The sequence below is a fragment of the Callospermophilus lateralis genome, chromosome 2 (assembly GCF_048772815.1).
Source record: "Callospermophilus lateralis isolate mCalLat2 chromosome 2, mCalLat2.hap1, whole genome shotgun sequence".
Lineage (NCBI taxonomy): Eukaryota > Metazoa > Chordata > Mammalia > Rodentia > Sciuridae > Callospermophilus > Callospermophilus lateralis.
This window is the reverse complement of record NC_135306.1, coordinates 35,806,519-35,821,744: the sequence shown is the minus strand read 5'-3', so window position 1 is coordinate 35,821,744 and position 15,226 is coordinate 35,806,519. Positions and strand designations below refer to the sequence as shown.

General features: G+C 37.7%; 1 protein-coding gene across 1 annotated transcript; it reads left to right on the top strand.

Annotated features, from left to right (window-relative positions):
* Ccin (calicin) lies at window positions 1-1,767 on the top strand. Its single transcript, XM_076843286.1, has one exon. The coding sequence runs from the start codon at window positions 1-3 to the stop codon at window positions 1,765-1,767; it is 1,767 nt and encodes a 588-aa protein (XP_076699401.1).
* The last annotated feature ends 13,459 nt before the right edge of the window (window positions 1,768-15,226 follow it).

Genomic DNA, 15,226 nt, shown 5'->3' with positions numbered 1-15,226 from the left:
ATGAAATTGGAATTCACAGAGAAAAACTACAATAGCTTTGTGCTGCAGAACCTGAACAAACAAAGGAAACGCAAAGAGTACTGGGACATGGCCCTCACCGTGGACCACCATGTCTTCTTTGCACATCGGAATGTACTGGCAGCTGTCTCTCCATTGGTGAAGAGCCTCATCTCCAGCAATGACATGAAAACCACCGATGAACTCTTCATCACCATTGACCCCAACTACCTGAGTCCAGCCACAGTGGACCAGCTCCTGGACTACTTCTACAGTGGCAAGGTGGTGATCTCAGAACAGAACGTGGAGGAACTGCTCCGGGGAGCCCAGTATTTCAACACACCACGCCTTCGGATCCACTGCAATGACTTCCTTATTAAGTCTATCCGCCGTGCCAATTGCTTGCGCTACCTCTTCTTAGCCGAGTTGTTTGAGCTCAAAGAGGTATCAGACTTGGCCTACTCTGGCATTCGTGACAACTTCCACTACTGGGCCAGTCCTGAGGGCTCCATGAACTTCATGCGCTGCCCGCCTGTCATCTTTGGCCGCCTACTCCGTGATGAAAACCTTCATGTGCTCAATGAGGACCAGGCTCTCAGTGCACTTGTCAATTGGGTGTACTTCCGGAAAGAGGAGCGGGAGAAATATTTCAAGAAGTTCTTCAATTATATCAATCTCAATGCTGTCTCCAACAAGACACTGATGTTTGCCAGCAACAAGCTGATGGGCATGGAGAACAGCTCAGCCCATGTGACCCTGATTGAGAGTGTCCTGATGGATCGAAAGCAGGAGCGGCCATGCAGCCTGCTGAGCTACCAGCGGAAAGGGGCCCTGCTTGATTCTGTGGTCATCCTTGGTGGTCAGAAGGCCCATGGCAAGTTCAATGATGGAGTGTTTGCCTATATCATCCAGGAGAACCTGTGGTTGAAGCTCTCAGAGATGCCCTACCGGGCAGCAGCACTAAGTGCCACTTCTGCTGGTCGCTATATCTATATCTCTGGTGGCACCACTGAGCAGATTTCAGGGCTGAAGACAGCCTGGCGGTATGACATGGATGACAACTCCTGGACCAAGTTGCCTGATTTGCCCATTGGGCTTGTCTTTCATACCATGGTGACCTGTGGGGGGACAGTATACTCAGTGGGTGGAAGCATTGCTCCAAGGCGGTACGTCTCCAACATCTATCGTTATGATGAGCGCAAGGAATGTTGGTGCCTGGCAGGGAAAATGAGTATCCCTATGGATGGCACAGCTGTGATTACCAAGGGTGACCGGAACCTGTACATTGTCACTGGGCGGTGCTTGGTGAAAGGCTACATCTCCCGGGTTGGCGTAGTAGATTGCTTTGACACCACCACTGGGGACGTGGTTCAGTGTATTACTTTCCCCATTGAGTTCAACCACCGGCCTCTGCTCTCTTTCCATCAGGACAATATCCTTTGTGTGCACAGCCACCGGCAGAGTGTAGAAATCAACCTGCAGAAGATAAAGGCCAACAAGACGACCACCTCGGTGCCTCTCTTGCCCAACAACTGTCCCTTGGATGTGTCCCATGCTATATGCTCCATTGGAGACAACAAGGTGTTTGTATGTGGGGGTGTCACCACAGCCAGTGATGTCCAGACAAAGGACTACACCATCAATCCAAACGCGTATTTGCTGGACCAAAAGACAGGCGAGTGGAAGACCCTGGCCTCACCACCAGAGGCACTGGACTGTCCCGCCTGCTGTCTAGCCAAACTACCTTGCAAGATTCTTCAAAGGATTTAAACAACTTTTTAAGTGGGAGAATAAGTAAATGCATTATTATTCACAATTTAATGAGAGAGAAAGAGAGGAAGGTGGCCTTTTGGTTCCTTCTTAGCGTTCCAGTCTATGCTTGGCCCTGAAGGAAGAGCTCTTGGGCTAAGGTCGCTCCGAATGGGTGGAAATCCAGGGCTGGTGTGTCATTGGAGGTATCCAACAGAGGCTGGAATGAAGTCTCTGATGGGTGAGACTGAGAGTCTCCTGGGCTCCCAGTGGGTGGAAATTCAGGGTTATTCTGACACTGAATAGCCAAACAGAGGCCAGAAAAAGAATCAGGGAAAATGGGTGCAACTGAGGCACCTCCCAAACACTGGTCAAAGTAATGTCTAGAAAACCCTCTATTCTGCACCCCTGTGGTTGCCTCTGAGGCATCTGCTAGACTGACAGGTAAAGCTTTGCTCAGAGTTGTGAAGAGTTGAGATCCTTCAACACTCCCCTCTACCCTTGCAGGAAGGCAGAGGGGGCCCCATCCCAGGTCTGGGTCCAGAAGGAAGAAGGTGGTGTGTATAGGAAGAAGGATAGGAAAAGGAGGCAGTAGTAACAGGAGGCAGAGGCAGGGTTAATTGGCTGTTGTGTTTGACCATGCAGCTACAGTAGTTTGTGTGTCATTTGTGGGGAAGCTGAGGAATACTTATAAGTTTTTTCTAGGAAGTAAGGTTCATTGAGAACTTTCTCCAGGAATATATGAGGTGTGAGGGACTGAGCATGGAAGAGAAGCTAATAAAGGGAGAATAAAGAAAGCTATATCGCTAGTGAAGAGGAGTTTGGGAATGAAGCAAATGACAGGGTAAAAGAGGCAAGATGGTATAACAGGGATAGGGACTATGGGGCCAGGTGACCTGGTTTGAAAACCAATTTCATTACTTCCTGGGTGATCCTAGGCAAGTTATTTAACATTTCGGTACCTCTGTTTCATTCTCTATAAAAGGGAGATAATAAAGAGTGTCTACCCCATAGTGTAGATGTAAAGGTTAAGAGAATGCAAGCAAATTCCCAAGAAAGCCCTTAGCATATACTAAAGTGCTCAGAAGTACTTTTTTAAAAGATAAAAAGGATGTGGGTGGGGGAAATGAGGCAAGGGTTCAAATTCTTCAGCCCTTATATTAAGTAAGTCCCCCATGAAATTCTCTGAGACTTCCTTTTTCAAAGCCTTCATGAACTTTCCTCAATTTTAATTGTTTTTCTTTCATTCATTTGTATATTCACATATAATACACAATGACATAGAAAAACTGATCAACTTCTTGAAAACTATATATAAACCATATATAATCCTCATTAATTCACTCATTCATGAATTTACTTACTCATCCATTCATTTATTAATTCAAATGCATGCACACATCATTCACTGAGGTTCCTCTGTGCTAGGTCCCTGTTCCAGATGTTGGGGACAGAAACAATCCATGTGCCAGGGAAGGAAGTGCCTATACCAGTGCCATGCAGCAGGAATGTAGTGTGAGCCACATATGTAACTTAAGTTTTCCTAGTAGACACATTAAACAGGTGAAAAGAAGCTGGTGAAATTAATTTTAATACACATTTTCTTTAACCAAATATATTATAAGTATTATCATTTAGTTATGGAGTCAATGTAAAAATTTAATGAGATATTCAATGAACTCTTTTTTCATAATGAGTCTTTGGAATCCAGCATGAGTTTTTACGTTATAGCACAGCTTAGTTCAGGTTACTCACATTTAACAGCCCCATGAGATTGGTGGTTATTGTATTAGACCATGCAGGATACTTTAGACATTCTCAGGATTCAAATCTGCTTACTTCCCTTTTTCTTTTCAATCCATCCTCCACAACCTACTCAGTATCACCTTACTGAGCTCTCTCAGGTGGTCACTCTTCTATTCCCTGACAGGGCTTACTTTCCTCCTAGTCAAGACCTTGGACTTCATAACTGACCTCTCCCCTCCCCTGGGACTTCTCCCATATTTTGCACTTCTTCAACCTTGGGCAGCCACCACACACTCTCATTGCCCAGCTAGAAGAATGAAGTCTTACAGATTCATGCTCTACTCCCCAGGTTTACTAAGCCCACGGTCATCTCTTGCTGATTCCTTATTACCACTCCTCACAGCTCATTATCCAACCCCCTCTGGTGATCTGGATCTCCACTCTTCTTTCCTCATTTTCGGTCCTCATATACCTGAGCTCTAGAAACATTCTCACATCCACCAAAAGGGAGCTTCTGTTCCCTTTTCTCACCTCAAAGGAAGTTGTACTTTCATGATTCAAAGTTTATCCTTCTACCTGTCTCAGTTCTATCACTTCTCAACTTCTCAAGCTCCTTAGTTACCCTCTCTCTACATCTTTCTCCTAGCTTCTTCTCTTTGTTCCCTTAATATTCTCAAATTTCTCCTACATCAAAAACAAACCCTCCTCAGCTCTGAAGTTCACCTTGCTGTCTACCCATATTTTTCCTAGTTGAACTTCCTAAATGTCATATCTCATTTCCAAATCATCTCAGCCCAGCCCACTTAGTCTCACTTCTGTCCTTCTTGTCCTTTACTGGTTGTATTTCTTTCCTTGAAGAACTGGTGACATCGATCACTCCCACCTGCACCAGAATCATTAGGGTATTTGTTTCTAAAGTGGGAGTTCTCTGGCATGGTGGGATTATAAAATGGTATGGTGACCAGTGTGTGATAACCTCCATCCTTTCTTGCCAAGCCCCTCTCACACTAATATTAGACCACAAGGCTGAATCAATCAGACCTTACTGCCTGGAGGAGCTGCCATGGCTGAAGTAGAATTAGAATCACATTCCTGGCTTTTACTGCTAGTAAGGCTTTGGCAATTCATGGCAGACAGAAATGATGGCCTTGAAGGATAAGATCTTTGAATTACAACCCAGGTCTTCACCAAAGGAAAGTCAGACATTCATAATTTTAAGGAAATTAGTTTTGAGAGTCTTAGCTTCCTTCCAAAAATCAATCTACCTGAGAATACACTACAATAGAGGTTTCTTTCTATTTCTTTTCCTTTCAAAATTAACTTTCTCTCACTTTACACACACACACAACACACACACACACACACACACAAACACACACACACACACACAAGCAAGTAAGGGAGCTTTACTCTTTTCAAATATTTCTAAGACACACTGCCCAGGATGCCAAATAAGGGTGGAAATGTGTCAATGAATGCTCCTTTCATTATGATACCAATTACCCAAAGAAGAGTTCCCTATCTTTTCCTGTAGTACCTATACAACATTTCTATTAAGGTGAGAAGTTTGGTGTTAAAAACTGGAATATTTTGATCCAAATTGGATTGTTCAGAAATGCAATAATAGTTGGACTGGGATGTATCTCAGTGGCAAAGTGCTTACCTCACATACCTGAAGCCCTGGGTTTGATCCCCAGTCCCCTCCTCCAAAAAAAAAAAAAAAAAAAAAACACCTCAACCAGAAATGCAATAATGCCAAGGATTAGCAACATTTTTAAAAGCTTTATGAAGAAATAATTAATGTACCATACAATTCACTCATTTTAAGTATGCAATATGCTGACTTTTAGTAAACTCATTCACAGAGTTGTGTAGTCATTATCAAGATCAATTTTGGGGTAACTGCCATTACCTCCAAAAAGAAATCCTGCACCCCTGGCTGTCATCCTCTATCCTCCTCATCTTCTTGGTCTTATGCAACTATTCATCTATTTTCCATCACTATGAACTTGCCTATTTTGGACATTGCATAGAATGGAATTAGATATTTTATCTGGCTTTTTCCACTTAGAATTATGTTTTTAAGGTTCATCCACTATAAGGATATGTCATATTTTGTTTATCCATGCTGTTGCTGATAGACATTTGTATTACTTCCTTTTTTGTCAATTATGAATAATGTTGCTCTAAACTTTTTGTTGTTCTTTTTAGGTATACCTGACAGTAGAGTGTATTTTGACATATTTTACATACATGGAGTATGTATGATTTATTCTAATTAGGATCTCATTCTAATGATGTAGAGTTTCACTGGTGGTGTATGATAAACTTTAATGTGTAATTTTTTTCATGTGAATATAATTTATATATATATATATCCAATACCTAGGAGCGAAATTGCTGGATTGTTTTAATGGTATTTTTAAACTGCTAGTCTTGTTTTTCAAAGCAGTTGTATCATTTACATTCCTACCAGCAATGTGTGAGGGCTCTAATCTCTCCACATTCTTGCCAACATTTAATTGTCTGAGTCTAGCCACTCTAAGGGTGTGAAGTGGCATCTCATTGTGGTTTTGATTTGCATTTCCCTGATGACTAATAATTATGAATATCTTTTCATGGGGTTACTTGATGACAATCATTTAATAACATTGCTTCTTCTGCTCAACTGTCTTTTTTTTTCCTTTTTGTTTACTTGGGGGCAGTACTAGAAATTGAAATAAGGGGCACTTGACCACTGAGCCACATCCCCAGCCCTATTTTGTATTTTATTTAGAGAACAAGATCTCACTGAGTTACTTAACACCTTACTTTTGCTGAAGCTGGCTTTGAACTCTCAATCCTCCTGTCTCAGCCTCCTGAGCCATTGGCATTACAGGCGTTTGCCACTGCACCTGGCTGCTCAACTGTTACCAGAGAAAGCATTACTCCTGAGGAAGAATTCTGTAAGGATAAAGCAAAGACAGCTTGCCTCATAATCAGCAAAGCATTTCAGAACACAGAATCATGGCTAGTCTCTGTGCCTTCCCTACCTGTTGATCTCCTTAAAAAATTCCAGATTTGTTAAAAGTATATTAGAAAACATCTGCTACCACACATGTCCTCTTTACATTTTCACCATTCTTGGTCATGAGAAAGTCTTTCATGTCTAGTTGCATGTTCTGCATCTTTAAAAGAGGCCATAAAAGTTCCATGCTGGGCTGGGATTGTGGCTCAGTGGTAAAGTGCTTTCCTAGCATGATTGAGGCACTGGGTTCAATTCTCAGCACCACATATAAATAAACAAAATAAAGTCCATTGACAACTAAAAAAAAATATTAAAAAAAGTTCCACATTACTTGCAAAAGATTAGTGTTACATCTTTGAATAAAAGGAAATATTCCATGTGTCACTTAGTATGCTTATTCAGAGTTGCAAGAAACATTTAAACCTGTTTTCATGAATGTGTGGAGGATCAAATCCAGGTCTCCCACATACTAGACAGCACTGTAAGACTGAGCTACAACCCCAGTCCTAACCCTTTTTAAATTATGAATATAAAACACACATAGAAAAGTACATGATACCTAATTGTACAAATTAACAAATTATTGTAAATATTCATGTAGTCACTATTCTGTTCAAGATATATAGAATCGCCACTACCCTCTATAAACTGTCTATATGGTCCTCTTCCTGATTAAAACTGCTGATTTCCCATCTGACATTTATGATGTGCTCCTTGCATTTCTATGCAGTTTTACCATCTAATGACACTTCTAACAATAGAGTTTAGTTTGGCTTATTCTGGAGTTTACATGAGAGAACTGTATAATAGAGATTATTTTGTGTCTGGCTTCTTTCACCCAAAATTATGCTTTAGTCATCTATCCATGTTCTCACAAATAAGCGGTGTTCTTTCCATTCCACTTCTGCATCATATTCTGTCATAAAAATATATCATTTATTTATCCATTCTCCTACAAGTGGATATTTGTGTTATTTCCAGCTTGGGAAATTACAAATAATGTTATTCTTGAGAAGGCATCTTGGTGGACACATTTCAAGTTTATCTAGGTTGTACACATAGGAGTAGAATTACTGTCTTTGTTGTTAGACAATGCCAAACTATTTTACAAAGTGTTATACCAATTTACTATCATCAGTAGTATATGAAAATTCCTGTTATCATGCTTTCCAATCTTGGTATTTTCAGACTTATAAATCATATCCATTATGATATGAAGTAGTAGTTCGGTGGAGTTTTTATTTGCATTCTCCTGATTGCTAATTAAGGCAAGCCCTTTATCACGCTTATTAGTTGTTTGGATTCTTATGTGAAGTCTTTGTTTCTTATTTCTATTTGGTTTGTTGAGAGCCACAGCCGAAAGAGGCCCCAGCAAACTTCCAGCTGACAGCTGATGATTGGCTCACAGCGGCCCCAGCAAATTTCTAGCTGCCAACTGATTGGCTCCTCTGCAGTGATGCTCATTGGGCTGTTTCCCTGCCCTTTCAGACCACAGAGCTGCTCATTGGAGGACTTTTTTGGCTCCGCCCACACGACCCAGCCAATTGGACTCAAGAGCAGGAGGAGTGGGGGAGGTTGAGAGGCTTGTGGGAAGCCAGTGGTGGCAGTTGGGCTCTGAGGGTTTTTCCTGAGGAGCTGTGTGGTGTGGTGTGTGTGTTCTAAAAATAAAGTTCGTTTCTTTTGACAAGTGGCTCCTGAATTGTACCCAGCCAGACTGCGCCATTGGTTGTCTATTTTTCTCTTATTGTTTTGTAGGAATACTTAAAATATTCTGGATAATGAAGCCTTTAGCAGTTATACATCCCATCTCTGTGGCTTACTTTTCACTCTCAGTAGCATATTTTGGTTTTAATCTGATTGCTCTTTTTTTGTACTCTTTGATGTTTGAAGAAATCTTTCTCTATCCTGAGGTCATGGAGTATTTGTTACCTTCTAAAGGCATTGTTGGTTTGTCTTTCATATTTAGGTTCATAATCTGCGTGATATCGTTTTTTGAGTATGGTATTAAGTAGGACTCACTTTCATTTTTACCATATGGATTTTTGATCGTTGCAGTACTCAATTCTCTGCACAGCTACTTTGTTGTAAATCACATGGACTGGTGGATGTGTTTATCAGCTCTCTCATTCCATCTATCTGACATATAACAATATCATAATCTCCTTAACAATAGCTTTATCATTTCCTATACAGGTTAGAATTAGGTGTTTGCTGGGCACAGTGTTGCAAGCCTGTAATCCCAGCAACTCAGTAGACTGAGGCAAGAGGATCCCAAGTTCCAGGCTGGCCTCAGCAAATTAGAATTATGTTGTCTATGTCTGCAAAAATCCTGTTGTGATTTTAGCTATCATTTGTTGAGTTTATGTACCCATTAGGGGAAAATGATGTTTATAATTTAATTCAAATACCCTTTCAGCATCTACTGAAATGAGCATACATTTTTTTCTTTTAATCCATTAATAAGACATGTTACTCTTTATTAATTTTTCTATTATAAAACCATCCTTTCATTCCTATGATAAATCTAACTTTGTTATGAACTATTATATATTTTCATATACAATACTGTATACAGTATTTTACATAGTTACTAAATTTAATAATTATATAATTTCTTCTGTATATTACTGGGTTCCATTTTACTATGTATTCATTCAGGTTATCATTTTATTTGTAAATTATCATACGGTAAAATTGATATTTTGTACATAGTTCTATGATTTTTAAAACATTGTATAGGTTCATGCAACTACTACCACAGTAAAGATACAGAACAGGTCCATAGCCTCCAGAAATTGGCTTTGTGCTTTCTCTAGAATTGCCTTCTCCCTATCCCAATCTTTTTTTTTTTTTTTTTTTTTTTTGAGAGAGAGAGAGAGAGAGAGAATTTTTTAATATTTATTTTTTAGTTTTCAGCGGACACATCTTTGTTTCTATGTGGTGCTGAGGATCAAAACCGGGCTGCACACATGCCAGGCGAGCGTGCTACTGCTTGAGCCACATCCTCAGCCCCTTCCCCAATCTTGACAACCATTGATGTGTTGTTCTTTATCACCATAGATTTATCTTTTTTGAGAATGTCATGTAAATGCAGTTAATAGAATATGACCATTTTAGACTGGCTTCTTTCATTCCATACAATGCCTTTGAGATTCATCCAAATAGCTGTTTTGTATCAACACTTCATTTTTCTTATTGCTGGGTAATATTCCATTGTATAAATGAGTAGTGACTCAGTACTGTCCACTGAAGGACATCTGAGTTGTTTCCAGTTTGAGGCACTTATGAAGACAACACTTTAAGCATTCACTTATAGGTTTCATGTGAATATAAGTTTTACTCCTCTAGAATAAAAACCCAGAAGTGAGTTACATACATATATGTTTAACTTTACAAGAAACTGTCAGGCTATTTTTCAGAATGGCTATATTATTTCCATATTCTCACCAGCAGTGTTCCACTTATTCTACATCCTTGTCAGCACTTAGTATTATTTAGTATTTAGTATTTTTATCTATTCTAACAGGTGGGTAGTGGTAGCTTATTGTGATTTAATTTTTTATTACTAATAATGTCAAACATCTTTCCATTCTGTTTTTTGCCATCCTATGTCTCCTCTTTGGTGGTTTCCCATTTAAATCTGTTGCTCATTTAAATACACACACACACACACGGTTAAGTTTTGAGAGTTTTTTCTGTATTCTGGGTAGAAATGCTTTGTCAGATATGTGATTTACAAGTATTTTCTTCCAATATGTAATTAGTCTCTTTTTTTTGTTCTTTATTTTTTAGTTGTAGATGGACACATACCTTTGTTTTATTTATTTGTTTTTATGTGGTACTAAGGATTGAACCCAATGCCTCATATGTGCTAGGCAAGGGCTCTACCACTGAGCTACAATCCCAGCCCCAATTAGTCTTACTTTCTTAACAGTGTCTTTGCCAGAGCAAGAAGCTTTAAAGTTTAGTGGAGTTCAATTTATTAAAGTAATATCATATATAAAAACCCTTTTCCTTATCTCAGGTCATGAAAATATCTCCCTAACTTTTCTTCTAAAAATTTATTTTTTTTATTTTAATCTAGCATCCATTTTGAGTTTTTATAACATTTAGTTGAGGGGGTTTTGTTTTATTTGGTACTGTATAGGAGATTGAACCATCGGGTGCTCTACCACTGGACTACATCCCCAGCCCTTTTTATTTTTTTATTTTGAGACACATTCTTGCTAAATTACTGAGGATCTAACTTATTTGCTGAGGTTGGTCTTGAAATCATAATCCTCCTGCCTCAGCCTCTCAAGTCACTGGAATTACAAGCATGTGCCACCATGCCCAGGTAAACAATTTTTCAGCATTTTGTGAGACTACTCTTTCTTCGTTGAATTTAGTTTGCACCTTGGTTAAAAATCAATTGGCCATGCCTATAATCCCAGCAGTTCAGGAGGCTGAAGCAGGAAAATCACAAATCCAAAACTAGCCTCAGCAATTAAGAGGCTCTAAGCAATTTAGTGAGACACCTTGTCTCAAAATAAAAAATTAAAAAGGGTTGGCTCAATTGTTAAATGCCCCTGGGTTCAATCCCTAGCACTCAAAAAAAAATTAATTGGCCATATCTGTGTGGGTCTATTTCTGAACTGTCTACTTTGTTTCTTTGATCTGTGTGTCCATTCCTTAACCAGTATCACAATGTCTTAGTGACATTTTTAAATGGGACAATATAATCCTTTCAACTTCATTATTCTTTTTCAAAATTGGTTAGCTATTCTACTTTGTCTTTCCATATAAATTTTAGAATCAGCTTGTATGTGTCAACTAAAAAATCCTTCTGATTGATCAGATTGAGTTAAATGTTAGATTAGTTTGTTAATCCGTTAACATTTTAACTCTAAAATTTTCAAATCCAAGAACATACCATGTCTCTTCATTTATTTAAATCTGACTTTTAAAATCAGATTTTTATTATTCTCTCCATATAGATATTATACATTGTATTAAATTTACCTAAGTATTTATTTTGCTGGAGCTAATGTAAACAGTATTTTCCAAACTTTAGTTTCTAATAATACATTGCTAGTATACAGAAATATGATTAATTTTTATGTTGCCACATACTACAATTTTGACAAACTCAACTATTAATTTTTAGAAGTCTTTTGGGTAGATTCCTTAAGATTTTCAATACAGACAACAATGTCATCTGCAAATAGGGACAATTTTATTTCTTTCTTCTAATCTGTGTGCCTTTTCTTTTTCTTATCTCATTGCACTGAGTAGGCATGTTGAATCTGAGTGATAAGAGGAGATGTCCTTAACTTGTTTCTCATCTTAGGGGTACAGTATTTAATCTTTTACTATTATGATGTTAGATTTTTCACAGATACCCTTTAACAGGTGAGGAAGTTCTGTTTTATTTCTAGTTTTGCTGAGATTTTATCATAAATGGATGCTGAATTTTGTCAATTTTTTTCTGAATTGACATAATTATGTAGTTTTCCCTCATGTTTAGATTACATTGACTGATTTTTTTTCAAATATTGAACTAACCTTGAATCCTGGGTAAAACCCTATTTGGTCATGGCATACTGTTCTACGTTGCTGGATTCAATTTGCCAATATATTTTGTTAAGTATTTTAAAGTCTATATTTTTAAAGGTATATTGGTCTTCTTTTCTTTTCTTTCTTTCTTTTTTTTTTTTTTTTTTTTTTTGGTATTGTCTAGTTTTGGTATCCAAGTAACTCTTGCCTTATAAAATAAGTTGGCAAGTGCTCTATTCTCTTGTCCATTTTTTCTGAAGATATTGAGTAAAACCAGTGCTATTTCTTTAAATATGTGGTAATACTGGCCAGCAAAACCATTAGGTCCTAGAGATTTCCTTTTCCTTTTCCTTTCTTCTCCCCTTCATCCTTTCTCTTCCTCCTTTGCTACCTCCTTCTTCAGGTTTTTAACTACAAATTCATTTTTTAAAAATAGCTACAGAACTATTCAGATTACCTGTTTCATCTCTGGTGAGTTTTAGTAGGTTGTAGTTTTCAAGGAATTCCACCATTTCACTCAAGTTGTCAAGTTTATGTGTATAGAATTGTTTATAGTATTCTCTTATTAACCTTTCAATTTGCAAGGTCTTTCATTGGTGATATTGGTAATTTGTGTCTTTTTTCTCATCAGTCTTGCTATTTCTTAACTTTATTAATTTTTTTCAAAATTACTTTTCATTAATATTCTCTATTTCTCTTTTCAATTTGATTCATTTATGCTCATGTCTTCATCATTTCTTCCCTTCTGTTTATTTACGGCTTATTTTGCATTTCTTTTTCTTGTTTATTAAGGTAGAAGCTTAGATTATTTACTTAAGATATTTCTTTTTTCTAATTAACTATTTAAGTGCTATAAATTTAAATCTAGGAATATTTTTTTTTGTAGTACTAGGTATTGAACTCAGGGCTTCACACATGCTAGACAAGCACACTACCACTGAGTTACACTCCCAGACCTTTTTTATTTTATTTTGAGACAGGCTCTGGCTAGATTGTCCAAGCTGGCCTCTAACTTATAATCCTTTCTCGGTCTTCCCAAGTAGCTAAGATTATGGTCATGTATCATCATGCCTGGCTCATGGATTATTTAGAAATGTGTTTATTTCCAAATTGAAATTTCTCTAATTTATTTCTGTTCTTGATATCTATTTTAATTCCATTACAGTCAGAGAACATACTGTGTATTTTTTTCTAATTCTTTTAAATTTATTAAGGTTTCTTTTATGACCTAGGATATGGACTATTTTGTACATGTTCAAAGTACCCTTCAAAAAAATGTATATTCAGTTGTTGCTAGGTAGAGTGTTCTGTGTCAATTAGATCTAATTAGTTGACAGTACTGTCCATTATCATATCCTCACTGGTTTTCTTCCTAATAATTCTGTTGATTTCTATGTAAGACGTGTTGAAATCTCCAATCATAATTTTAGATTTGCATATTTCTCCTTTCAGTTCTGTTAGTTTTTGCTTCACATATTTTGAGGTCACTGTGGTTACTTTCTTTTTAAAAAGGTTGAGATATAATTCACCTTTATTTCACCAATTTAGAGTACAAGTCAATAGTTCTTGGCATTATCACAGTTGTGCAATCACCATCATAATCACTTTTAGAATCTTATCTTCATATAAAAAGAAATTTCATAATCTTTAATAATTCCCCATTTCTCTTCCCTACCCACAAATCTCCCCATCCATGGCACTCAACAATCACTTACCTGCTTTCAGTCTCTATATAATCTGCCTATTGTAATAGACTTTAAAAATATTCCTCAGCTGGGCACAATGGCAGATGCCCCTGATCCCAGTTACTTGGGAGGCTGAAGCAGGGCCAGCCTCAGCAACTTAGTGAGACCCTGTCCCAAAATGGAAAAAAGAAAAAAAAAAAAAAAGGACTAGAACATCCCCGGTTCAACCTCCAGTTCTGCCAAAGAAAGAAAAGAGAGAAAAAAATCCTCATATCTAACTAATCATATATACTTTGACTAATAACTTCTCATCTCCCACTCCTTTCTAAACATCCAAATTTCTGGTACCATCATTCTATTTTCTATGTCTATAAGATCAATTTTTTTAGACTTCCCACATGAGTGAAACATGTGGTATTTGTGTTTCTGTGCCTGGCTTATTTTACTTAACAATAATCTCCAGGTTCATCTATGTTGTCACAAATGACAGGATTTCATACTGCTAAAGAGTATTCCCTTTTGTGTGTGTGTGTGTGTGTGTGTGTGTGTATCACATTTTATTTATTAATACATCTGTTGATGGATACTTAGTTTGATTTCATATCTTGACTATTGTGAATACTACAATAAACATGGGGATTCAGATGTCTCTTCAACACATTGATCTAATTTCCTTTGGATAAATATCCAGTAGCAGGATCACTGAATCATACGGTAGTTCTATTCCGAGGACCTTCCATACTGTTTTTCATAATGGCTGTACTAATTTACATAAGGTCCCCTTTTCTCCATAAGCCTTTGTTATTCTTTTGATAATAGATATTCAAAGAAGGATGAAGTGATAACTCATTGTGATCTTGATCTGCAGGTCCTTAATTAATGATGTTGAATGTTCATATAACTGCTGGCCCTATCTTTTGGTATGTGTATGGTGATAGTAGGATTGAATTCAGGGCCTCATACATGTAGGCAAGCACTCTATCAACTGAGCTACATCCCCAATCCTTTAAAAATATTATTTTGAGACAGGGTCTGACTACATTGCCTAAGTTGGCCTGGAACTTGTGATCCTCCTCCTCAGTCTCCTGAGTAGCTGGGATTACAGGCCTGCACCACCATACCCAGCGTTCATGTTTTTTTGTTGTTGTTGTTGTTGTTGTTTTTGGAGGGGAGGGGAAATGTCTCTTTAGGTCTTTTGTCCATTTTTAAAATAGGTTGTTTTCTTGCTATTAAGTTGTTTCAGTTCCTTCTAAGTTTTGGATACTAACCCTTTATCAGATATATTGTTTGTATATATTTTCTCCAATTCTGTACCTATGTCTTTATTTTATTATTAGGTCCTTTGCTGTGCAGATGCTTTTTAGTTTGATGTAATTCCATTTGCCTGTTTTTGTTTTTGAGGTCATATCAAAAAAACTCATTGACCAGATAAATGTCCTGAGGCAGTTCCCCTTTTCCCTTCTGGTGGTTTCAGACCTGACATTCAAGGCTTTTATTTAGCAGTGCT